Genomic DNA, 26,550 nt, shown 5'->3' with positions numbered 1-26,550 from the left:
AGACACACTTCCATAAGCAGTGACAGGCTTCCATGACACACAGGAGACCAGGGACAGACACAGTTGAAAGCAGCCATATCCACAAAGATTTTTAGCAACATGGGTTTTCATGTATTCACAACACAGCAAAAGCAGTCATGTGATCAGTTACCCAACACCAGCCCACACACAGGACTTAATTTAATACAAATGCCTCCCAACTTAGGGAATCAAAAAGTATATGTTCCAAAGAAGAAAGCTGACAGACATTCAGAATCAGTATGTTCTTCCTTCAGTATTTTCTTTCCCTTCTTCTCACCAGCACCGGGATGTATTACAGGTAAACAATGTTGACAGAGTGAATAAAAACCCAAACCAGTGCTTTTCCTAAACTGAATAGCTATGGATGAGGAAGGCAAATTGTTTATTTGTTTTCCAGTGACGTTCTTTCACACTCCTCCCAAATGCAAAAACTAACGAAAATCTCAGCAGTAGCTACTACTTCATAATGGCATTTGAAATATTACATCTTGAAGGACCATAAATGAACTTTTATAGAACTTGCTCACATTATGTTTGTTGACATTTAGCACCAGTAATTATGGTTTACTCTAATATAGCTCTTTTTTAGCTGGATTCATGCAGAAGAGTATTTGGACAAATTCCAGCAGGAGATCAATACTGGGGGAGTGGATTTCTGCTTCATTTTAATTTAGATGTGTAGGTTTTAACTTTGTAGACTTGCTACTTCAAGAAAGTTAAGGCTATTACCTGAGAAGGCTCCTAAAGCTGCAGCATCAGTTTAAACCATCCAATAAATACAACCAATACAACTGGTCAGCCACACAATATACGAACTACAAATCGGATCTAGGTTTGGGGTTTTTTTGCTGAGTTATTTTGAGCCCAGATCACTTCTGTGATGAGTTTCACTGCTCAGACACTGAACAGTATCAGTGTAACAGGGGCAGCAGTATGATTCGAGAATAAGCACCAAGAGATGAGGACAGTCAGTGAAATGCACGCATCTGCTGTAAAAAATGCTGCCAAACTGTGGACTAATATAATTAACAAATCATCCCACTGGCTCCTCTGAAATTGCCTTAGATGGTGAACCAAATTCAAGCACAAGAGCAAGTCATTGTGATATTTTGCTTCTAGTGTTATTAACTCACAGAGGATCGTGGGAGATGTGCTGTTATGATTGTATAGCAGCAAGACATTTTGGGGAGAAGTTTTTTTTTATTATTTCAGGATAACTTATATATAAACTGATACATAACTGATACTTGATTTGTAAATACAGGTACTTGGCTTCCAGTGTTGGTTCCACCTTTTCTGCAAATTCTCTTAATCCCTAAAAAAACTCAAGTTCTCTCTTCATTACTCCATATTGTCAGTTGCATTTCTTCTGCTCTCTGACTGGTCCAGTACCTAAATGCTACTGAAACCTGCAAATATTTCTAAAAATACGGATTTCTGACTCCAGTAATTTATATTCCTCTGATTTCATTGATGCCTGGTGGATCACGATCACATCCACTCTAGCAGAGCCTAGGAGACAGCACACAAATTTCCTCCTGACAGGTGAGGTACAGGTCTCAATTTCATCTCATAGCTGATGAGCAGCTATTTATGTGCCAATAATTGAATCCCACAACTTTACAATCTACCTTTTCCTGTCAGCTAGGAAGCCTGCCACCATCTCAACATGGTTCCTGCATCATGGTGGTGCTACCATGTTAAAATTTTTCACCAACTAAACCACAATTTAGCATTTCAGTTTTGAATCATGCTTGTTTTGCTGCTTTGAAAATGAGGGTGAAAACTTCTTGAGTAGTAGAAATGCAGATTCACAGCTGCTGCTGATTGTTTTAACTCCTTTGATGTCAGTAATTGGAAGGAAGATGAATAGCAGCTGAGGAGCTGTTTGACTCCTTTACACGAAACAGCCACTGCTCCACATCAGGGTCATCTGGAGAAGCCCTCTGATGGCTCTGGAGATGAGGACTTAAAAAAATGTATCCACTGCTGACTGGCTGACTGTCACATCTTCCACTGTGCTGGTCTCATTCCAAAAACTACACATCTGCATGTGGTCAGGATGACAAGATGTTTCACTCTGCGTTGCCTCAGTGCCCCGCTCTGGTAGTTGCTCAGCATTTTGCAGAAGTGTGAAACTTTCCACATTTCCACTGACTTAATGGAAATGAAAGGGGGTATTTTCCCAAGAAGCTTAAAATGCCATGTTCTGAATTTCCATTAGGGGATGATAGCCTGCCATCTCACTGTTATTTCTAATATGGATAATATTCAATAGTTGCAATCATACTGGATTTTATACCAGATATAGTAAGTAATCTTTGTAACTAAAATTTTCGTTTAGAGTTCTTCTGTTCTTGTTCCTCAGATTCAAAATACCGTTATACATAGGTTATCCATATACAGGGATTATAGCAACAGGGAAGCCCTGACATTCAAAGGACTTCAATGAGGCAAGGTTTGCAGACAGAAGTAAAAGCCTTGACTTCAGGATGAACACAACTCAGCATGAGCTAAATCAAGAGTCAGCGACTGATTGCTGAAAGCACGCACAGAAAACCTCCTCACTAAGATCAAGGGAGCCCTTTTAAGATTTGCCAAATACCAGATCTCTTGCACAATGCGCATTTTGCTTTGTTCTTTTGCTGTCTGGAGGCACGGCTGCGAACTTTGTTAGAAACTGAAGAACTGAAGAGGAATGTGAAAAAGTTACTCTAAAATGTAAAAGAGGCGATGGGAGGTTGTTCTGACTACATCGCACGTGAAAGGAAGGAGCCATCAGCAGTGAGCAGTCTTGCGCAACGTGGGTAGGCCAGGCTCCCTGTGCTCTGCTTCTGCGGCACTGGTTTCGGGAACCAAATACCCCCACCGGGGGATAGCAGGGAAGACCCCCCTCAGCACAGCGACGGTGGAGAAGGCTTTCAACACGGGGGTACTGAGATTTCTTCCTAAATCTAAAAGGAAAATTCAATCTCCTCCACACTTCCTTTCTCAGAACACGGTTCTGCGCTTGGGAGGAGCTGCCCGCCCGCTGCTCAGCGGCAGATTTTAGGGCAAGTTTGCAGTATCTCCTTTCCCCCTTTGCCGGCCCGGCCGGGCAAGTGTGCCGAGGAGAACCGAGGGGCACGCGGCCCTCTCTGCTCCGCCGGTATCGGGATGGCCACGTCCCGCGACCCACGGGGCAGTGCCCTGCCGGGGACACGGGGGCACGGGGACCACGTCCCTTCCGCACCGTCCCCGTGGGCGCGGACGGGGCGGGGAGAAACCCGACCCCCGCCGCCTGGGAAGGGAGAGGGGCCGCGGGCGGGAGGAGGTGGCGGCGTGCCCGCGTGGCTCTACCATTCGCGGGGACACCCACGATCCAGGCTGCGGGCAGGGCGACCCGGGGCGAGGCAGGGCAGGGCGGGGCGCGGCGCTGCCCTGCCCTCTCGCTGAGCGGAGAGGCGGGAAGCCGGCGTCGGTGCGCTGCCGGTCGGCCGGAGCCATGCGGAGCCGCGGGAGCGCGCGGGGCGCTGCGGGCTGGGCCGCCCCGCTGTTCCTGCTGTGGCAGTGCCTGCCGACGGTGCGGCCTTACAACCTGGACACGCAGCACGCGCTGCTCTTCCGCGGGGGCAACCGGACCCTCTTCGGGTACTCGGTTCTCCTGCACCGCCACGGCGAGGAGCGATGGTGAGTCCCCGGCCCGGCCCGGCCGCCCCCGCGGGGCCCGGCGCGCCTCGTCCCGGCCGCGGCTCCTGACGCTGCCGTCTCTGCCCCGCAGGCTGGTGGTGGGCGCGCCCCGGGCCAGCTGGCCCGCCAACGAGTCGGTGGTCGACCCCGGGGCCATATTCCGGTGCCGCATCAGGGGGAACTCCAGCGGAGGGTGCGAGCAGCTCCAGCTGGGTGAGTCGGCGGCGGGGCGTGGGCGGGCAGACCCCGGCGCGGGGCGGCGGCCGGGCACGGCGGCTCTGTGCCCGCCGCCCTGCGCGCCCCGCGGCTCTGCTCCGCTGCCTTGCGGGCTGTGCTGGGCCCTTCCGGCTCCAACTGCAGAGTGCTCTGCCTCTCGCTACATGGCGAGATCAGCGCTACTGCCCGCGGACTGTAGCGGCGGCATCAAGAGAGAAAACACGCGCTAAACTTGATTTGGGGAAGTTAGGTGTGACAGATGTCGTTTCCACAGCCGTTTCGCACCTTTCGGCCTCCGGGTCAAAAGCCCCATGAGAGTTTCAGTCTGACGCTGCTCTGCGGAGAGCTGGTGCAGCTTTCAGGGCAGAGGGTGAATGCAGTAAGCTCAGGGACGGGAGGATGGAAGTATGTGCCTAAATCTTGTTTTCCTCTGCAAAGCCTTCTTTTCGTAGAAGCAACCCCAGGGTAACTGAACCACAGTTGTCTTGCTGGTGGGTTCTCCCTGCTTGCAGATTTATTTGAGTTTCAGGCGAACAAAGCTATTTTTGACTGAATCAGTTTTTACGGGTCCCGCATTTAACTTTTCTATCATCATAGTCTCCGTACTTAGCAGATGTAACTGGCTGAACTTACTCAACTTCCAAGTTTTCAACTTTTTAAGAAGTTTGATACTTGTTAAAAAGGGGAAGGCTTTGCAGTGAGCTGCCGTGAAGATGTGTGAATTGCTTTGGGCTCTCTTCCTGTCCCACTTGCGCACAGTGCTGTTCCACACTATTCATATGCTATGGGGACAATCTTCCTCAGCTTGTACTCTGCCACCCTCTGACCAAGAGTATCCCATCCGTTATGAGCAGGCCGCCCAGTAAGGACGAGCGCGGGAAAGTGCTATCAAAATATTTGAAAGCAATAGCGCGCCATGAAATGCTGGCTGTCAGGGCGGAGCTCAGCATTCCGTGACCAAAAAAAAAAAAAAACAAGAAGGGTAAAACAGTTAATTCTCTACGTGTCTGTGCATAAAACTTGGAACTGACAGGTTCTGTCCATTTCTTTTGCTGCAAATGGATATAGGGGTTATATTTTGTATCTGGGCTACAAAAACCTAAGGTACTTTAGTGGTGTTTTACATGTGGTCGCATAAGAAGAAGACAAGCAGTTGCTACTAGAAAGAATGGAAATTAAAATTTTACCAGCCCAAGTAGTTTTTTGGGGGTTTGTTGAGTAATTTCGTTCCAATACTGTATCTATTAAAAAGTTATACGTAACAAAGATATTTTCTTTTTCTGACTGCCTGTTTGTACGAGGAGGTTTGCAAAAAGTCAAAGAGGTCAACTATAAAGTGGTGAAATAACACATGCAAGGAGGCAATAAACCCCTGTTCCTGGACTGGTGATAAAAATAGTCCTCTCCCCTGTAAGGGAAGGAAAGGAAGGGTTGAAAGTTTCAGGTTCTTTGAAAACAACATACATCTGCAGCGCCTCTCAGTTTACTCATTTAGCCAATGGAGAAACAAAATCACTAGAGAAATAACATGGCAGGTTTTTCTTCAATAGCTTAGGGGATTTTAAGTGAAATGAGGCAACAGGTATATGAAAATGTTTATGTGGTTCCAAAAGTTTAGGTTAACATGGCCTCTGTTCTCAGGTTTAGAGGCTGCAGGTTGCACAATCGTACTTTTTAAAAGAAGAGTTATACCACATGAGGTTTTTGCAAACTGTGGGTTTCCATTACTGCTAGATGACGTCTTTGCATCACTAAGGTTCATCTGTAGTATTTCTAAAGTTAAATAGATGCTGAAAAGAAGTGCTGTATTGTAAAACAGGTCATTGAGGTCAGTGAAGAAGCCAAAGACAGCTGTGGTGCATGGGATGTGAATGAAGTGCGGTAGTATCTGAGGCCAGAGAAATATGCAGAGGAACTTGCAATTACAAAGCTGAACTTAATTATCACTCGTCTAACTCATTCAAGTTTGGGTTCTGATCTCAGAGAATAGGGAACTTCCTTAGAAAAATGTGTGGTGATATATTACACTGCTGAACAGGCACAATATGAAATTAGTGTTTCTATCTTGCTCTTAAATTGTTGAATTCATATTTCCTTCTGGTAAAAGCATCTTTGAGGTGGTAAGTTTCTAATTATAAGTCATAAAAAAGTAGAGGTGATAACAGGCAGTAGAAGTGGCTTTCCAAATGTTGGGCTTCTGTAATAAATGGATGTGAATTACTTAGAGAAATAAATATGTTAAAATACTTTGTTGCTCCTTTTCACTAAAGTAGCCTTGAAACTGCCATAACTAATTAATGAAGGATTCATGAACAATTAGGAAGCCTCTAATCACACGAAACTACTGTTGTATTTTTATATGTCACACGTTCCTATCTGCTTCCTTTGTAGCAAAAGAGCTGCTGGGAACAATCTTATGCTGCAGTCGTCACAGTATCTGGGATAACTCATCCAGACATATTTGAAAGAATTTTAATGTTCTTCAAGATGTTGCAGGCCCTGGGCTGGTTTAAGAGCTGAAAAGAGCCATGAGATACACTAGCAAGTCTTTGTCTTCCTAGCCACTCATTGGCACTTTTAAATCTCTCTCTGACTGATGAATAGAAGAGTTTTCAGTCTCTTTTTGAGTTCTAGTACTTCTGTTTATGGTATCAAGTGTTCTTGACTGCAGATTTATTTGTATTTGGAGTATTTTTAAATAATGGCTTATGTTAGATGCAGAGGCGTGCAATCAAACTTCAGGCACAAGTGCAAAATACAGTGCTTCAGGTTGATGCACTAAGTGTCCATCATCTAGTCTTGAGTTTCAAATCCTTGCCCACATCAGTTTAGGGTAGTCATGGGTTACTGCAGAGGAACTTACATGAAGTTCTTTAGATGTTTTGACCTATTGAATTTTGGACTTACAAAATGTTACAGAAATTCTTCAATAGCACTGCTGTCAGATTTGAAACAGTGATTGACTGGCTGAAGTATATGGGAAATAATTTGTGCAATTTTCCATCCAGTCTAAAGAAAAAATTAGTTTTCGCTACAAATGAGTGCAGTAAATTCAATGCATACTGTTTAACATAAGGCCAGAAAGCTCTGCCTGCAGTTTCAGTCTTGCTCCCTTCCTTTAAGTTTCTGCTACAATTAACCTGTGAACAAATTGCCCTCTAGCTCCCCCAGCTGAATCATTACAATGGAAAAGTGAACAGTTGATGGTTTTTCCCAAAAGGCAGAGCTGTGTTTATTCAACTTTGATTTCAGTAAGTTTGGGTTTTGGTAGTGTGGCTTTTTTATGTCACTTGCACTGTTCATACCTTGCAAGTGACCTCTTTCAAATAGCCATACTATTCCAAGGAACATGGAATCTTCTGGACCTAGGTCTGTTACAGAAGGATGGAAACAGGTGTCATTTAAAATGTTTTGGGTAGAAGCCATTTGAGGGATGTAAGAGGAATAAAACTTAGCAGATCTGTGAAAACAGAAAATTCCTGGGTGAGTAAAAATCGACTCCAAGGCCCTGACATCTAGGAGCAGGATATCAGAAGGCGTATTGCCTTTGCAGTAGACTTCATAGTTTTCATCAGTTAGCAGTAGGACCAGAGGAGTTATGGGAGGATAAAATGGGTCATGAGATGCTATTGGGCATGGAAAACACTGGAGCAGGTTATATAAAACTGGTTTCTCAGATGATATTGCAAGCATCTGTATTATGATCCTTGAAGCCAAAACCAGAAGGCTTTATAAGTTATGACCTTATTTATCTGCAGTTGCATTGTTTCTGTGGACGTATTCAGAGGGGATTATAGCAGAAGTGTATCTTCCAGCTGTGTAATGTACACAGGCATGGGCAATTACTTATTTCTCAGTGACTTTATGACAGCACGTGCTCCTTTTCCCTGAGGCAACCAAGCTGCCATGTCCTCTTGAGGTTATGCAGTGCTGCTCTGTTGCTTGTGCAGAATACTGCATTTTCTCATTTGATAAAGCTTTTATAATGTCATAGCCTGAGCAGGGACTCATCACGGTGTCTGGGATGTCAGGTTCTCACTTCTCTCTCCCACAAAGGTCTGTAATTTCAAGGTGGTTGAATACTTGCCAGTCAGAGAGGAAACATAAGGCAGCATGTCAGCAAAGGTCCAAAATAATGCTGAATCACCATATACTGGAGCAAAGGAAAAGGGGAATGCATTCCAATGAGTGTCAAGGAATGGTGGTGCTTTTTCTTGTTGCAAACCTCTGAAACAGGCGCAGGAATGGAGCACTGAGACAGGCTGAACTTAGTCATCTCTCACATCATCATTGTCTGGTTTTATTTGATTTACTGATAAAAAGTCTGTCTCTTGAGTCTAAATTTATTGCTCTGGTCTCTTCTACTTCTTCCATTTCCTGTAAATCCACATAAAAGCAAGTCCCAGGTAAGTCATTGTTATAAGAGGATGGAATGCATTGCTATAAGGGAGTTAGCAGGAGTTACCACCCTTTGCAATTTAAAGGAGGACTAGTTCTTACACATGGGAGTGTAATTGAGTTTTCTTTTCTGAGGAGATTTCACTCAGATTAAGGTGCTCTATAATTCATGCAAAGCATGGAAATGTCTCCCTTAGGAAGTGAGAAGTTTTCCATTGCATAACTCCGAAATTCAATTCCAAAACTAAATTCCACAGTTGTTTCTGAAAAGCAGTATATATTCAGGACATGGAAGTTCACATCTCTGACATTAGCCAATAGGATAATCTATGTATTCATTTAAACTCTCTAATGCATTGGACAGTAATAAATGCCAGTTCTGCTCTCAGCACAGCTGTTTTGTTTGATGGGTTAATTTTTGCAGGCTTTTTGGTGGTGTGAGGGATTGAGAAGGTGTGGAGTGGGATTTATGGGGCTTTTTTCTATGCAAACAATGTCTCATTAGCATTAGTACTCTGTGGTCTGAGCTAACATCCTCTTCTGGGTAAATAAGCTAACCCTTAAACGTCAAACATTTTGGGGTCACCCGTAGCTGTATTCAGTCTGAGAAAGTCTTAAAAATTACGCAGGAGTTTGTTCAAATGACATAATGTGTTTCCTTAATTTATAAGAAGGTTTTTTTCATAAATTACCATGCTGATGCATAGAAAATATCAATTCAATAATTTTAATAATGCTTACTCATACAAACATCTTAAAAATTAAAAGCTTGCTTTATATAAGTTAGAATAAATGGGAGCTTCTCCTTACCCTGGGCACCGCTACTTTTCTGCTTTTCAGAAGAAAGCAAACATTTGCTACCTTGGCAATACCGTAGCCTTTTGGGCTGTGGGGGGCACAGTTAGAAGACATTTCAATGTGTTCTCTCAAGGTTTTAAAAAAATGCGTAAGAGCAAACACTAAGAGCTGCTGGTGAATAATTGCGACAGTGGGAGAAGCATGGAGGACATGCATAGGTAATGATGTGCCATCCCCAGTAGAGGTGGCAGTTATACAACCATTATTTGATAGCCATTTGCAGTAGAGATTGGTTTAAGGTGTGCTGCCGATAGACACATAGTTGGAGAGATGTTTGCTTTAGGCTAGAGTTTGGGTAGCACTCAGTGGTGTTACTTATATTTCTTATGAACTTTTAGGCTGAAGATCACTTACAGGGACAGCCCTTCACCAAAATTGAGTGTAATGTCACTTTCTATTTAAGTAATGATGGAGAAGCCCATCCTCACTGCCAGCCTATCACATTCAGAGCCAGGATGTTCCCTTTGGCTACCCACAACCATACCTTTGCTCAAGAAGAAAGTAAAAAGTCTACATGACCTGTGAAGAGACGGAGGTCAGATCCACCAAACCAAGAGTTCTTGGGTGCTCCTGTTACCCACCACATTGTTCTTCACCTTGTCCCTGTGTTCAGAGCATTGCTCTTTGTCTCCTAGGCCATCCCAGTGGAGAGCGCTGTGGGAAGACTTGTGTGGAAGAGCGGGATAATCAGTGGCTGGGTGTCAGCTTGTCAAGGCAACCAAAGGAGAGCGGATCTGTCGTTGTATGTATTAACCACTGGGCCTGTGTGTCTATTTGTCAGACTGCAGTCAGCTTTCCTAGGCTTCCATGTCGAATGCTGTGTTTGTTTTATATCCATAGGCTTGTGGACATAGATGGAAAAATGTGTTTTACGTGAAAAATGAGCACAAACTGCCGCATGGTATTTGTTTTGCCATTCCTCCTGATTTTCGAACTGAGCTGAGCAGAAGAATATGCCCATGCTATATAGGTAAGCAGAATGCTTGAGTCCTTTTGTAGGGAAGAATGAGACACACAATTGAATGGTGCAGAGTTTGTGAAAAGCCTCTGAGCAGGTGTTCTGCAACCGAAAGTTTGGAGGCTGAGTGCTGATGATATGAGCCCAGTTTGTGATGTAAAGATGTTTATCACTTCTAAGAAAATCTGCTTTCAAAAGGTTTTTACCTGCTTTGAAGCAGGGCATCAGAATAGTTTTTTCCCCAGTCTGCATTGCTGAAGGATGTGTGCTTCTCAAAAACAGGCCAGCAGAGGACATCCTTCCTTCCTTTACTCTTGCCATTGCTCTGGAGAGTCTCACAGCAGAACAGCAGAAATACCTGCAAGTGATTGTTGCCATCTGCTCCTTAGCCTTTGATGCAAAGGTGCTGCAGTGCCTGTCACAGTGCTTGCCCCTTACTTGCCTTCTGCCAAGGCTGCTGCTGTGCCATGAGACCTTCAGGGGTTTTCCTCAGAGAACTTCAGGAGCAGAATAAGAGTCAAGGCCTCAATCTATCAAATGATTCCATCCAAGCTTTCCCATTCTTATCTACCACCCACCCAGGGGAGTGATCTCGTGCCCCTGTGCCTTGCCAGTGCAAGGGTCAGCTGACAGTCTGACCTTTCTGTGCAGACAGAGTGCCATCAAATGTCCTGCTACTGGCTTTGGAGACTGTTACAAGGGCTGGTGAAATCATGCTTTTAGCTTTGGAGACTTTTAAGTGTACGAATCTATGTAGGGAATGAAGGGAACCCTGATGGCAGGCAGTCAGCAAAGAATTGCAGGAAAACAGAGTGGGACAGTGTTGGGTTGCTAGGATGAAAGTGTGTCTAAGACTGACCATAACACAAACCCTTCATGACACCAGTGGAGCCCAGGACAAGTTCTATCAAGATATATAAGCCTGTCAGGGTATGCCTGAAGTACAGAGGGGAAGAGTATCCAGATGTGGTGCTCGAACTGTTTGGCTGTTTTGTTCGTGGAACAATTTTGAAAGGCAAGTATAGCCTTTAGAGTCACAGTACTTCAAAGGCAGGTGTGATCAAGTGATACATAGTGTTTTGAGTTTGTTACAATACTGTATTGCACCTTAAGGCTATATAGTGGAAACCAGTGTTTTTAGCTGTATTACAGTGATGAACACCAACTTTTGGGGAGAGGTGTTGTTTGGGTTTTTTTCCCTAAATTGTCTCAACTTCTGTTGAAAGCCTGGTAACAAAACTCTGGAACTATATGTCTCTCATCCTTTTTAATATTTCTTGCCCATTCTCAGATCATGCACGAAAGTTTGGAGAAAACCATGGGTCATGTCAGGCTGGAATGTCTAGTTTTTACATTGAGGTGTGTATTAAAGATACCAAATGTTTCTCTGTTTATAGACTTACTTTTATGTATAATAAATATGTGAGTGGGTATGTAAATGCAAACACCAATGCTGTACTTTATTGTGGGAGGGAAAAATCACTTTTCTAATTTCTTTTTAATTGAATCTTGCTATGACTTGCATGATAATTCCCAAGTAAAGCTTTAATTTTTATTCCAAATAATACTTTTACACCTTACGAAATCCAAAGTTATTTTTCATCTGGATAAAGGGCATAGTTATAGCAGAGGGTGAAATTTTATTATTCTCTTTAATCTGTTTGATGTAACATTTATAATGCTCACTTTCTTTCTTTACAGAGTAATATTCTGTATTATTTAATCTCCATTCCACCCTAAGATTGTAATTTCTAAAAATCTCTTTTGAGAAGAGAATATCCTGATTGTTGCTCTATTTTGTTGTTACAGTTCAAAGCTTTTAATAACAGTATTTTTACAAAATCTGGAAAATATTATCTGTAATTTAGTAGTAAACCCCAGTGCTGAGCCAGATACATCTCCAGTAGCATTTTGTAGAATTCACAGGAGATCTAAAGAAGAGCATTTTACTTGTTTTGCGTATTTAAGTGAATATTTCAATGTGAATAACATGGCTTTGTTTTACTTTTCTTTTAGGACTTAATTATAATGGGAGCCCCTGGATCATTTTATTGGACTGGTTCTGTTTTTGTATACAATACAACTGCGAATACAATCCACGCTTACACAGATTCAAATAACCAAGTGAAATTTGGCAGTTATCTAGGTACTTCGAATATTTAATACTTCACTAAAATATAAGCTAAATAGCTGGTCTTGGGATGAGTGCACAGTGTTTTTCAGTGTCTTCAGTATTAATCCCAGAAGCAACAGTTCTAAATATTTATTCTGATTTTGTTAAATATTGTTTAATTATAAGTCTTCCTCTCTGTTCTTTTTATGAGGAAACTTCTCCAACAGTGGATTTCTATTCTTATCATCTCACCACTGACTTTTAACCATTTCTTGATTTAGAAGGTAGTGCTGCTTCTGATTAGCAATGGTTTGCATTTCACTCAAGTCTGATATGCTGCCAAGAGCTTTCACGGGAAAAGACAGTGGTTTCACATACAACAGAAATATGACAAGATTTTTACAGTGAAAGCTGCAAGCAAGTCTTAACTGTATTGTCAGTAAGGGGAAGTATGGTATGACCTTTAGAGACATACTTTCCTCCAGTGTTTTGTTTTTTTTTCTTTTTTATTCCAAATGTATCTTAGTCTGGATATGTGAGAAGGCAAACCCCATTTATGAATGTCCGTAACCAAGGCCATGAAGCTCTACTCATGTACCTATATCCACCTACCTAGATGGATTTAGTGCTGCAGTTTGGAAAGGTTTATGCCAAAAATCAACAGCAGCTTCAATCTTCTCACTGCACACTGAGAAAAGCTCATCTGTCCTTCCTGAACTCCTGAGCGAAAATATTTTTGCTTGTGACCATTGGTTTTTGCATTTTCCCATTCAAAGTTCTGGTTTACGTGGATAAACATTTCCTGTTTCTGATTCCACTCCTCTGACAATAGGAAGTTGGCATGTGTTATGAAACAGCTATTGTGAAACACAGTGAGCTAAGACTTCAGAATCCAGTTCTGAGCCTGCAAAGGCCGCAGTGACTCTGTGGGAAAGTCAAGCAAAAGAGAAACTGGGTGGTAAAAGAGGATCAGGCACGCAGATCCCTAGGGTCAACCAGTAGAACTTCTAAACTTTCACAGGATAAAAGAAAAGCTTCAAAGAATGAAAAAGCTCAAGCTTTCCAATAATAATCAGCAGGAAAAGTACTGCACCTGTCTAGGGAAAAAAAGTTCATTCCAGATTTCTGCTTCTACAAGTATAAGAATGAGAATTAGTGTAATGAATGAGTCAAATCATTGACAGCCAGAAGCCAGACACAGGCAAAAGGGTAAAAACCTGCATAAACTCTGTGTTGGAGAGAGGTTAGGGAAGGCCTTTCCATGCACATGTGATCTCCCTTAGTTACCTTGGCCATCCAGGACCTGAAATCGGCTGGAGTTTGTTTCAGTCTAGTGATCTGGTGCATGTTGGCTCAGCAGAGCCATATGTCTTCTAAACTTTCCCTTCTACAGGGAAGTAAAGAAGGGCACCATTAACTCATCTGTGTGTCTTTATAGTGGCAGGTGTGATAAAATTGGAATTTTGCAGTTTCATGCAACTTTAACCTCTGGTTTCTTCCCTCATAATAATCTGTAGTGTGGTTGAAAGAATTTAAAGGTACCTACCTTGCACTCCTGCAGCTTCTGTCCCCTCTTTGTAATTACTGAAGACAAAAATCTGTTCGGGGTTAATTCTGTTACCAAATTATTATTTTTAGAAGTCTGAGTTTGTTGCTCCCTTAAGTAATGCGCAAAATTATCTCTACCAGGTGGTGGAAGTATATTGTGACCAGAGTGTAATTCAAGCACGAGTAGATACAATTATCTACTTACTCTATTCTTCCTCTGGTCGCGACCAAGACGCTGGCATCTTTATTTATGTTTTTCATTAAACTGTTAAAGAATAATAATTAGGAGATTAGAGACTACAGGAAGTGCAGTAATACTGTAGCATTTTCCATAAGTTGGCAGAAACAAAACTGTTCAGACAGCTGAAGGAAAGAAGGAAATTAGAAAGACATTTGTAATACATAACACTAGGTAATATTTTCTTGACTACTTCAGAGTCTCTTGGAGAATAGTAGCTGACTTCTTTAAAACCGAATAACTGAATTTTCAGTTATTCAGTGTTTCAGATCAGCTGGCCCTGATGAAAAAGTAACCTTAGGCACTTAACGAACTGCCTTAAAGAAATCATAAAGTAGAACCAGACTGCAACAAGAGCACAGTTCCTTTTAGAATTCTGAGAAGAGCAAATAACATTTCAGAAAACTGAAAAACTGTAGTGATGGTAAAAAGGAGAAAACTCTGGAGTTAGAAATAAATTTCTCTATGCCTTTAAATTTAAAGAGTCAGTTATGTGATTTCCCCTTCCCCTGCCAAACATTTTAATACCATTAAAAAAAAAATGAGGCCTATGTGATTACTCTAATTTTTGTGTATGTTTGGCTATTTTCTTAAGCTCTTAAGAACTAGTAATGTTTCACTTTAGCAAAACAAAAATAACCAGAAAATAAATGTCAGAGGAGGTAAATTAAGGTTCATCCTTAATTTTTTGTTGAGTAAATTAAAACTAGGTGTTGACCTTCAAGTGATAAATTGTTCTGTTCATCTCTTTTAGCTTAAAATATTAAAAGAAAAAGGTGGCTTAATGAGAACTTGAATTCTAGACAGTTACTTCACAGATGGAAGATTCAAGTCTTGTTCTCATCTATCCAAGATGATTTTTCCATTTTCTGTGCATGCTGTGAACATCAGCAGTCGTTCAGTAAACGCAAGAGTAGCAGAAAATATTATCCATCTTCCCAGTTTCAACTGAGCCAATGTATTCTGGAAAGAGTAAGGGTGACTTGTGTAGCTACAGGTGAAGGTGTTAGCCTTTGTTTTGCAGTTCTCTGTCTGGATGTCTGCACCAAAATATGGTCCTGTTTACGATCTGTCTCCACATATGGATGTACTTTGTAATGTAGATTTATTTACAAAAGCTGATGTAATATTTTCTTTTTGCATAATCAGGCATTTTCAATTTGTTACTGACATTTTCATGTGTGTTCATGCTGCTCTGTGTGTACGTGCACATAGAAGTAGCACTGATTTTACTTTTTCTTCAATCCAGTTATAATAGTCAAAGAGTAACAATTGAATCAAATATTTCCGCATAGCAGTGCATATACTTTTGTTCATTTTTATTTGTATTAATAGTATGGACTCACTGAACAGTTGCGGAGTATTCATTAACAAAAGGTGTTTGCAATTTTTTAATTGTCTTTTGAAGTATGGCAGATAGTTGAGTTCTTGGGAAGACATGAGTGTTTCTGACACTTTTTCCTGCTTGATGGAACTTACTGTCTGTAGTGCCCTTTTACTTCAAAACTTTCTATTCTCCTTTCATTGCTGACTTGCATGAGGTCTTAATGTCAGACTCATGATAATTTATGGTGTTGACAGCTTTTATAAGGGTGCTCCCATTCTTTCTTTGTTATGTAGCATTTCCAGTATTGAATAGTGCATTTCTGATTTGCAGGCTATTCTGTTGGAGCTGGACATTTTCTGACACCATCCAGTACAGAAGTAGTTGGAGGGGCTCCCCAACAGGAGCAGACTGGTAAAGTAAGGGATTGTCTATAATATTGGCTCAAAGACTATAACCCCACAAAAACACCCATGATCTTCCAATTTAGATTAATTTATTAAAGACAGATATGACTTCTCATGGAGGGAAAGCTTGAAGAGGGAATTAGGGTAGGCAGTGCGGATAACACTGATGTGAACTACGGTGTTAAAGAAAGGTGCAGATAGGAAATAGCTGTACTTTGTGATATTGTGCATTGTTTTGGTGATTCTCTAGCACATGCTGTAGAGAGAGCACTGGGAAGTATTTCAGATTACAGTTTGCTGAACTCCACTTGTATTTTCTTTTCATTTTAGGCATATATTTTTAGCATTGAGAAGCAGCTAAATATTCTGTTTGAACTAAGGGGTAAAAAGGTAAATCTTTCATATTACTTTTCTGCACCTTATAACTTCTAGTGCATCTTCATCAAAATTCACAAATAATAATGATTTCTTGTCTGCACACAGCTTGGTTCTTACTTTGGAGCTGCAGTTTGTGCTGTGGACCTGAATTCAGATGGCTTCTCAGACTTACTGGTTGGTGCTCCAATGCAGAGTACCATCAGAGAAGAGGGAAGAGTTTATGTCTATCTTAATTCAGGTTCTGTAAGTATTTTCTCTTAAAAACACGGCAACACAGCCTTTCTGGTTTACAGGCTGAGAGGAAGAGTTTTCCTCTGTTCTTATCCCATATTTCCAGATAAGGAAAAAGCAACAGTAGAGCAGTGATGACTACCCCAGCAGGAGTGCATAGCGCACCCCCAAAGGCTACGGTGTCAGCTGTAGCACAGTTACTCACACCAGTGTTGGAACTGAAGACAGGCTGGGTTCGTTTCCCAGGAGCTGTGGGTGGTGACAGCCTGCCACTGCAGCCCCTTTCCAAGCTCTCCTCCACTGCTGTGCTTCCCACTGAACGGCCATCTGAAGAGCAACTTATTAAGCCCTTCAGAAGCAAGCAAGGAATGAAACATTTGCATGCAGTTACTGGTAACAGCCAGGAAAGAGACTGGTACTCCTCAGTTTTGCAAATAATCTGAGTGGACAGATCATGCATTACAATAGGTTTCTTTCTATTCTTTCTAAGGTTCAGAAGTGGAAGTGTAATCACTTCGCTGTTCTTACACTAAATGCCATAAAATACGTTTGAAAATGCTTGCAACTACATCAAGGAGTTTGGTAGTGTTATATATTAGTATCCAAGGCAGTTTTAACATTTTGAGTAATATGCCAGGTCACCTGGAAGGGGCTCTGTTAATGTGCCATTGACTCTGTTTTCCTTCAGAAAGCAAAGATGGTAGAACTGAACATAGAGCTCAGCGGGAGTGACTCATATGCAGCGAGGTTTGGAGAGTCCATAGCCAATCTAGGAGACATAGATAATGATGGCTTTGAAGGTAAGAATACAAAGAAAACCTGTTGGGCTTAATTCTCTCTGGTCACTGGAATGTCAAGGTAAACAGGAAGATTATGGAAGTCTGAGAATTCTTTTGGTTTGGGACTTGACTTTTTTGATTTGAAATACAGCTGCTTCACAGACACTTATGTGTAGTACCAAGGGACTAAGTTCTGTCTAATAAAGAGCATGAGCATAAAGTGTTAACATAATCTTCAACTTTTGCTGCTGGACCTCAAATGGAGTCACTAATCCTGTGTTAAATATCTGAGAATATTGGGGAACAATTTGACAATTTTGTAACAATCAGGAACAAAAATTGAGTCAAAATCTGCTTCTGTGTCACCAGTAAGAACTAAATACGGGGGGATATTACAAACAACCCTCATGTTGGGGCACTGCTATGGAAATACCGAAATAAAAAGTGCATGTAATATGGAGAATGGCAGTAGGAAAATTATAAGAAAAAGGCTGGAAGCAAAATATAAAGACAAATTGGGTAATATAAAGCTTTTTTCTGTAGGAATTAAAAAGCAGATCAGAGCCAACTTCTTCAGTGAACTCAACCATCAGTCAGCCCTGTAAAGATAATGGGGTGTGTGTTGGTGTAGAAGCTGACCTTGAGAATGTGTGTGTAGTTTTAACAGGCACGACATCACTGTCCCATTTTCATCTCACCAGTAGAGAGATGTATAATGTGCTTTATGTGGTTTAGTCACCACAGTTTGGATTCAGTCAATGTGGATTCAATGAGAGAATTGCTCCGTAAAACCAAACAGCCAGAGGCTTTGCATTTCTTGTGACTTGGGTTTGGTGCAGCATGAAGTATTTCTGATTTGCAGATAGTTCAGTTTTTGTTTATCTGTAAATGCGAATTCACAGTTATTAAAAGTGACTTTCAAAATGGTGTAAATAATCTCCCCATGCCTCCCTCCACTGTTTGGTTAACAACCTCTGGCTATTTGAACCATGGGAGTTTTTGGTAAGGGCTGTTGAGGATGGATTGGTGAGTAGGTTTCTTCATTCCATTCGAGTTGCCACACCCCTCTGGGATTAGTTTATCTAGGCATAAAACATGCCCCTTTGTACCAACGAGCTACCTTCATTTCCTTGTTAAATGCCTTTTCAAGCTTATTATTAACTGTTAACAGATATTTCACAGAAAAATAAATGGTTTATTTTGGGTGTTGTAATGAGTACTTGTGTTTCAGTGACTTAATCCACGTGGGAAGAACAGGAAAATCATCACTGTTCCATAAATACACAGGGTTTTTTTATTCCTCCTTTTTTAAAGATTATGATAATTTGGCCTGCTTTCATGGTAACCTTTTAACCTCTTAAGGGTCGTAATTATTATTGCTAGAAATGGACTTCATCTTGAACAAAATGGCAGTATTTGATTGTTCCTATTCACACACAGTAATTAAGGTAGAATCAGATTACTGAGCTGGTCTGTGTTGTCCTGTTTGCTTTGTATCTGTGTTCGACACTGCCTTTGAATTCAGGCAAGTAAATCTGGTCTGGCATTGCGTGCATTGTGAATCATGATTTGCATTTCTTCAACTGCTCCGTGGTCATATTTCCTAGTCAGCAGATCATTGGTAAATTGTTTTTCCACAGATGTGGCAATTGGGGCTCCACAAGAAGATGATCTAAAAGGGGCTATTTATATATACAATGGCAGGGAAGATGGAATAACACCATCATTTTCACAGGTATGCTTTTTCAAGGCAAAATGCCCAATCCAGAAAAACCCCAAGTTTCAATCTGAGAGGGTTGTCCCTTCATTTAACAGTCTGACCATCTGAAGTACCTTAAAAGACTTCAGAAAATGTTTACCTGGTCTGTGATTTCCAGTCATTATATAACCTGTAAGAGAGAAAAATTGTTTTGGGGGCTTTAGAAAAGGTTTATGGGATTTAAGTTCAGCAGCAGGATTTTTCTGCTAACGTTTTTCCTTGGAAATTGTAACTCCGAGATTAGCTTTCAAAGAATAATTTTCTCTTACACATTTTTCTCCTCAGAGAATACAAGGACAAGAAGTTGGTAATTCTTTAAGCATGTTTGGACAATCCATATCAAGTGGCATTGATGTAGATGACAATGGTTATCAAGGTAAATTAAACAATTTTGTTGATTTTTAATTTTTAAAAGAATAGAAATTCACAGGGAACAACCCTACTGTGCTACTTGATACTTTTAACGAAGCAGAATCTGTTATTGAGATGACATGTCACATCTCATATTTTGGGAAGAAAAAGAAAGAGGTAAAGCTGAGGCCAGGCAGTCAGTTTTCACGGTCATCTAACTATTATTTAAGGACTGAGAACAATGTAATAGTGAGATCAACAGTGCACTAGGGGAAGAGAAATGTGATTTATATTTTCAAAGCAGACATCTCATCTACAAATGTCACAATGAGCTGGTTTGGGCACTGGGAGCATGTTTGTTATCCAGACTAGTGTGCTAACCTAAATATATTGCTGGCCTTCCCAGAGTCTGGATTTTGACAGGAGTCATGGGCTCCTTGACTCTCAGTCTGAGTGAACAATACTTTTACTGAGTGAACCTCACTCTTAGGGCTCATGTCATTGAACTGAGACAATTGTGGAGTTCTTGTGGCCATGACAAAGTCATGCTCATTTGGTGTAAAGCAGCTTGGCTGCCAAGTATATATTAATTGCTTTATGCATATCATCAAAACATTTTGACATTTTGCAGATAAGTCTTAGGTCAGGTCAGGTATGTCTGTCCTGCTCTTGGGGATGTAAAGGCACAAAGTTACCATGAAGTGCATGTTGTGTGTTCTGGCTCTGTCCAAAGAAATGTTATCCAGGTTAATTTTTAATGCTGGCCTAAAAGGTAGGTTACAAATAGTCTGCTCTCAGGTCAGCTGTTGGTTACTAATCTGGCAGTCACATCCTCAGGCCCTTATATCATTTAGTCATCTAACACTTCACTTTTGCTACCTCATTTGACAGGTATATATACTGTCTGTATTTCTTCTTGCATGAATATGTTTCAGTTAGTTTAGAGTAAAATAGATACTTTTTTCTCTCTCTATGTATAATTTCATACATATAATAGACATTAGCATATCAGTTACATCTCTAAAAAACAATATGTATGTGCTTGTACAGCAATACTGAATATCTGGATGGAGAAAGAGGCAAGTATCTCCTGTTTAGCTGAGTTGGTGTTCAGTGTCAAGCACTTAAATGTGGAATAGAAATCAAATCATCACATTATCAATATCTGCAAGTCCAGCAAATTAGCATGCAGCATTTATGGACAGTGGACAAGTATTTGAGGAACTGTCTTTGAATATCCCTTCTAATATTTGGTCTTAATGCTGACCAAAAGGTGAATATGCTGTAAAATGCTTGTACTCAAGAAGTAATTCCTGTTGACAAATTATGCTTATTGATACATTCCTTTTGTGCAGATGTAGCAGTTGGTGCATTTTTCTCTGATTCTGCTGTGGTGCTGAGGTGAGATTGTTACGTTTCAGTACTTTCGAAGACCATGCAATTTAACTGTATTTTTTAGTGGAGTTTATTAAAACTCAGTTGTTTAATTAAACCTCATTATATTCTTGATATCTTGAACTTCAGTCATTAGGCTCTAGAAGGCTCTACAAATGAAACATTTATGTAAACATGTTGAAAAAAGTGAAAATATCATTCTGTAACTTTTTGAGGTAATAAATAATGTGCATACTGTCTGAAAAATGCAGATAACTTTAAAATTATTATTAAAATAATTATTCTAAAATGTAAAAATAGATTGTCAGGGATGGTTAGTTTTGCAGAGATTCTGTAAGCTAAATCTGAACATTATTTGTGAACACTAACTCTTTTCTACTCTTAGAACAAAACCAGTGGTAATTGTTGAAGCTTCTTTAAAGCATTCTAATTCAATAAATCGAACTAATGTAGACTGCATGGAAAATGAGCAGCCTGCCACCTGTATGAATTTGAAGCTATGCTTTACCTATAGAGGACGGGAGGTACCTGGTTATATTGGTAAGCTACTGGAAAAATAATCCACTATATGTGTTCATTTTAAATGCACCTATTCACAGAATAATGCTACTGGTATTTAATAGACAATTAGTCTGAATTCAGCATAAAATGAAAGGCTGAAACATGGATACCTTTCTTATGTCATGATTACCCTATAACATCGAGCCATTACGCTTCTGTTCAATTTGGAATAACAGCACGTCCCTGCTAGGACTGCTGGAGTTACATGGCCTTGGAAAGACAGCAGCATTAAAAGGGTGATATTTAGATGTCCTCTAACAGCAATCCTCTCAGGCATGGACCAAACCAGATGGGACTACTGGTGTTGCCTTCCACTTAGCAACAGAGAGAAAACATTCCTTCACAAACCAGCTCAAGCAGCTGATCATACCATTGTGGGGCATTGTGTGAAAGAGAGGGAGTCCCACCAAAATTATTGAAAAATAAATCTTGCATTGTATTTTATATAATGCATATTTTGCTTTTGGCAAAAAACTGGTATTGCTAAAAGCAGTATCTATCAGAGGGAATATTCATGGTGAATTATTTTAAAATAATTTACTGTCTAAATTTGACTGTATTGCCTCAGTGCTTTTAAATCTACTTGTCATGTGCTATTTGTAAACTGCAAACAGCCCTGCGAGTACATGGTATATAAAATTAAATTGCTCAACTCTTCTGTGTGAGGACAGACAATAACCTTTAGGGGCATGTTACACATACAGTGATGAACTGTAAAGTAATATGTCTTTTGATCTTTATCACACCTTTTGAAACTCATATTCATTTTGAAAGATGAGCAGTCAGACTGGGTCACCCTTCCTGGACTTGTACATAAGACTTTTTAACTTGAAAAAAGGACTAGTAGAAACTGTAGATAACCTAACTCTTGGTGAAAAATTTAGAAGTAATAGATCTGTAATGCTCTGAAACTTGCTTGCAACTAGTTATCATAGCAATATTCATGCTAACTTCAATAGAAAGAACTGTGAAACACTATTTGACCGTGTTTGTTGACTTAACTGTTTGTTGTAATTTACTGGCAGCCCTGTAACTAACTGAAGTGGGTTTTCTATAAATAGATTTTGGTAGAAAACTATAAATACAACCTGACAAACTATCCCTGATATAAAAGCACGTATCAGGGAACAGCCATGAAGCAATCAATTTTCAGGGTACCAGAAGTTTTTATTAGGTATGGATTTATGTCAGAGTGGTTTAAGCAGAGCATTTTAAAATGGATGTTACGGAACATGCTTACAGAAGTGAGTCAGGAATTGTAATTTCTACCATAAATTCATTATGATTACAACACTTAAAGATTTTGCAACCTTTGTTTTCCCTGGGTTTTATTTTGTAGTATTGCTTTATAATCTGAGTGTTGACGTGAACCGAAAAGAGGATACACAAGCAAGATTTTATTTTTCCTCCAATGGAACATACGATACAATCTCAGGAAGAGTAAAGATTTACAGCAATATTACTGCCTGCAAAGCTCATCCAGCATTTATGAGGGTAATGTAGTTTTCAGTATGTATTGTCTTGTAAATCCTTTGTCCTCCTTTGAAAAGCAGACCTGCTGCAAAAGAACCTAATCTGTTTACAATTGCATCACATCATTTTGGAAGTACAATATTTGTATTCAGAACTTCCACAGTTAATATATTTTAATTCTGACGCTTTCTCTGGGGAAGTCAGTGGGTCTGCCGTCTCTTACATTGCTAAGATGCATAATAATAATAATAATAACCACAGTGATTAAGTGGGACCATGCGTATTCTTGAAATTTTTTCATCAGTTTTATGGATGACACGTCATACATAGATTGAGGTTGGTTTGGAACAACCATGAAGTTATGACATTTGTATTCTGCTGAACATTTTTGATGGAACTTTCTTATGTACTCCTTAATGCAAAATCCTAAAACTTGTGATTTTTATGCTTTGTCATTTGTAACTATTCAAAGAACACGTGTATGGTCTTGCTCCTGTTTTTATTGTGAGTAGATGAGGTGGACTCAGGTTAAAAGGGAAGAACCCATTCCTGATTCATAGGAAGTGAAATGAAGACAATTGCTAGAAAAGTCTGTAGTTCAAGGTTTATGGTGTGGTGTGCTTTGTGAATTTGCTGCATGGAGCCAAAGGCTAGCAGGATGTGAAGAAGAGGAAGAGCATTGCTTGGGCTTGCTTGATTTTTTTCCTTTAAGGAATGCAACATTCACCCATAATCTGAAGGTGGAAATGGGGTAGGAGGAACACTCATGAGAGTTCCACGAATGAATTTAGAGCTGAACAATATTAAGAACCTGCACTGTGCTGGAAAGGGGATCTCTCTGCTTACAAACGTGAAGCCTGCACAGATATGTCTTTCTCCTGGACCAGATCAGTAGTGAATGTGGTTGCAGTTCTCCCTCTGTGATGGGGTGGAGACAGCTTTGCTGTAGAAAAATCTGCTGACAGAAGTGCTTCAGAGGAGAAGCCACTGAGGCAGAAGTTGTGCCAGAGCAATGGGCACAGCAGGAGGCTGTGCGGGGTGTCAGCCAGGGAGGTCTGCACCCACACCAGGAATGGATGGCACCAGCTGCTGGATTCTGCAGAAGCGGGGTTTGATCCAACAGCCACCTTCCTTTGAAACTGAGCATGATACTGACCCAGAAGTAAGTTAGTAAGAATCTATCAGTAAGATCTTAACTACAAAAGTAGTCTCACAGTGGCTGTTGCCCTGGAGGGAATGATCTGTTGTATTCATGCTTGATGTATCCCTCTGAAAGATGAATGAGGGACTTGTCTTCAAAGTGGAAAAAAAACCTGTAATCACAACAAGGATATATTTTTAAGGCCATTCAATTAACAAGAAAAAATTAATCACTTCTGTTCTATCAAACATCTTAGAAGCTTGTCTTCCAAAACAAAAATTATGGAAAAACTTGGAAGTCCTAAACCACAACAGAAATAAAAATCAGTGAACACAAAGGAATCATATTTTATTAAACTCGGAAAAAATAGACTTCTCTCCTGTCAGATCTTATCTAGGGGGGACGAGAGGGAGTATTTAGACGTAAGGGTAAATAGGGACAATAAAATAATGGACTAGTTTGCCTAGCCTTTTCTTTAAAATCCTCAAGGTAGCAATTCTGTGACCTTTTGAAACAAGCATCTGACAAGGTGACTGATGCAGTTGATCCTGCACAAAGGCTGGAAAATAAATTTTATTTTCTACAGCTACAAAAAAACCTGCAGGGAAATATTCTTCCATGTATTTTTCTTCTTCCTTGGTTTCCCTGACTTTTTGTTTGTGACATGATTAGAAGCCAATTCTTCATCATAAAGCTTCAGGGTAGAAAGGAAAGCTTATGTTACCTCCTGGAAAATTGCCCAGATGCATCTCAACTGATAGTTGCACCTAAGTGAATGTTGCTTGCAGGAGCAATGGCAAATTGCCACTTGATTTGTAAGAGTTTTGTAAACTAACAGAGATGTGATTGACAGCTGACCTTGTGCAGATTGCTGTACCAGCATTAGCAGGTATTTGTGTAGGAGGAAGGAATTGATTTGCCTCATCACTTCCCATAGTCCGTCATTTAGGGTTTTTTTTCCTCCATAGAATTCAATTTTCTTTTCAATTCTTAATTAATAGCATTATAAGCATCTCCTCCCACCCAGAAGGCTTCTGTACTTGTATGAAGCTCCTAAAGTTAAGTAAGTGTGAATGTCTGTCAAGTACAGTCTTTGCAAAAGACAATATAAATTTTACGTATTTTGAGTAAAGGCTAATTAATAGCTAATTAGTATAATGGAAGTAGTATAAAGCAGATGCAGAGAAGACCTTGTGGAAAATTATTATGAATTAGATAATACGTGATTTGGCCAACACAAGCTTGCAGATAAGAATTAAAATAGTGGCCATGTGGAAGGACAATCAGTGTCTGTCTATCCCCTCCACTTAGGGAGTAATTTAATCAGGTTTGTTACTCTTGGTGCTTCAAGCTGTTCAGTTTTCACAAGTAGGTAGTTTGGGCTCTGATCTGAACATTCCTACACAGGCAAGGCTTCATGTACAAAACAGTCGTTTACTGAGGAGTTCAATCTTTTTAATACAGAGTGAAGGGGCAGAAAAATAAAATGCAGTCACAACTTGATTTAGTTGTACTGTGGGAGAACTCCTTTTGATTTTACCCACTGGGTTAGTCTGGCCTCATTCCACTGGTTAACTTTCTCCATTTCAGACAATTTTTCAGCCCGTTTTTCTACTTGGGCAGTGCAGCCTTTCATAGGTGTGTGGGGCAGGATTATTGACACAAGTAGGCTTGCTATTCAGTAAGACTTCTCCTCACAGCAGAATCATCCATTCTGAAATGGCTGATGCTTGTCATTGAACATATTATGCTTTTACACACTTCTGATTGCCTCCTTCAGCAACAGAGATGTCTGGAAAAGTGTATTAGCCATATGGAATTATTTTACATGTGAAAACTAAGTTTGGCTGTTTTAGTGAGTTCTGGGCAACCTTGTAACTTTAAAACATAAGCATACATATTTTGTCTTATATGATTAACTCATTAGGTTTCCAATTTTCATAGAAAGATGTAAGGGATATCTTGACACCTGTGCATGTTGAAGCGAGTTATCATCTGGGGCGTCATATTCTACAGAAAAGAAATGTTCAAGAATTTTCACCGCTTCAACCTGTTCTTCAACGCAAGAAAGAAAAAGATGTTATAAAAAGCAAGGTTAGTGTATGAGTGCTCTTTTTTCCAATGCAGTGAGTTAAAGCATTCATATTTTAATCTCCAGTTAAAAAAAGCTTCACTGATTCACAGCATGCATTGTCCAGACCAACACCTAAGGGTAGTGTCTTGATATTAATTAATAAACCAGCATGCTAAAAAAATGCCTAATTTTTTGCTCGGAAAAAAAAACTTTGCAGAAATTGTATGCAATCTGTATTATGATTTAAAAATAAAAAGGTATGTGCAGAGAACTTGCCAGCATATATAGTACTATATACCTCAGAACACACATGTGTGAAATTCACTCTTTGAAATATCCATTCTTTTTCAACTACACAGTATGAGTCACTTTCGAATGTAAAATTGTACTTTGAAATTATTTCTGTGTTAAATACACAATATCTTGTTGGTATTAATATTGAAGTGTTGATGTTGCTGAAATATTAGTTCTGTAAAGGTGCTGCAGGTTTTCAAATACAAAGTCTGTGAGGGAAAAGAAAGAGTATATTCTTTGTCGTTTAGTAACTATGAAATTAACCTTTTTTTCCAAAAAATCCCAACTTATTAAGAGACTCTGACTTTCGTAAAAGTCAGAATGCGCTGAATTTTTAACTTTTCACAATAGTAAGCTCGCCAGA

At 40.2% G+C, this 26,550-nt stretch overlaps 1 protein-coding gene across 1 annotated transcript in view; it reads left to right on the top strand.

The window, feature by feature from the left end:
• Positions 1–3,502: 3,502 nt before the first annotated feature.
• ITGA4 (integrin subunit alpha 4) overlaps positions 3,503–26,550 on the top strand; it is a 35,148-nt gene continuing 12,100 nt past the window's right edge. Inside the window, exons 1-16 of the mRNA XM_066189812.1 lie at positions 3,503–3,690; positions 3,782–3,903; positions 9,798–9,904; positions 10,003–10,132; positions 11,412–11,479; positions 12,137–12,266; positions 15,677–15,762; positions 16,081–16,140; positions 16,234–16,371; positions 17,048–17,159; positions 18,779–18,873; positions 19,183–19,273; positions 20,604–20,649; positions 21,029–21,183; positions 22,544–22,698; positions 25,763–25,912. Coding sequence (XP_066045909.1) covers positions 3,506–3,690; positions 3,782–3,903; positions 9,798–9,904; positions 10,003–10,132; positions 11,412–11,479; positions 12,137–12,266; positions 15,677–15,762; positions 16,081–16,140; positions 16,234–16,371; positions 17,048–17,159; positions 18,779–18,873; positions 19,183–19,273; positions 20,604–20,649; positions 21,029–21,183; positions 22,544–22,698; positions 25,763–25,912 — 1,830 coding nt within the window. The 5' untranslated portion in view covers positions 3,503–3,505. The remainder of the gene's footprint in view (positions 3,691–3,781; positions 3,904–9,797; positions 9,905–10,002; positions 10,133–11,411; positions 11,480–12,136; positions 12,267–15,676; positions 15,763–16,080; positions 16,141–16,233; positions 16,372–17,047; positions 17,160–18,778; positions 18,874–19,182; positions 19,274–20,603; positions 20,650–21,028; positions 21,184–22,543; positions 22,699–25,762; positions 25,913–26,550) is intronic.

The sequence above is a fragment of the Chamaea fasciata genome, unplaced genomic scaffold (assembly GCF_029207755.1).
Source record: "Chamaea fasciata isolate MVZ Bird 193981 ecotype frontalis unplaced genomic scaffold, bChaFas1.0.hap1 SCAF_8, whole genome shotgun sequence".
In the NCBI taxonomy this organism is placed as follows: Eukaryota; Metazoa; Chordata; class Aves; order Passeriformes; family Sylviidae; genus Chamaea; species Chamaea fasciata.
Note: the sequence above shows the minus strand (reverse complement) of the source record. Positions and strands in the feature narration are given on the sequence as shown.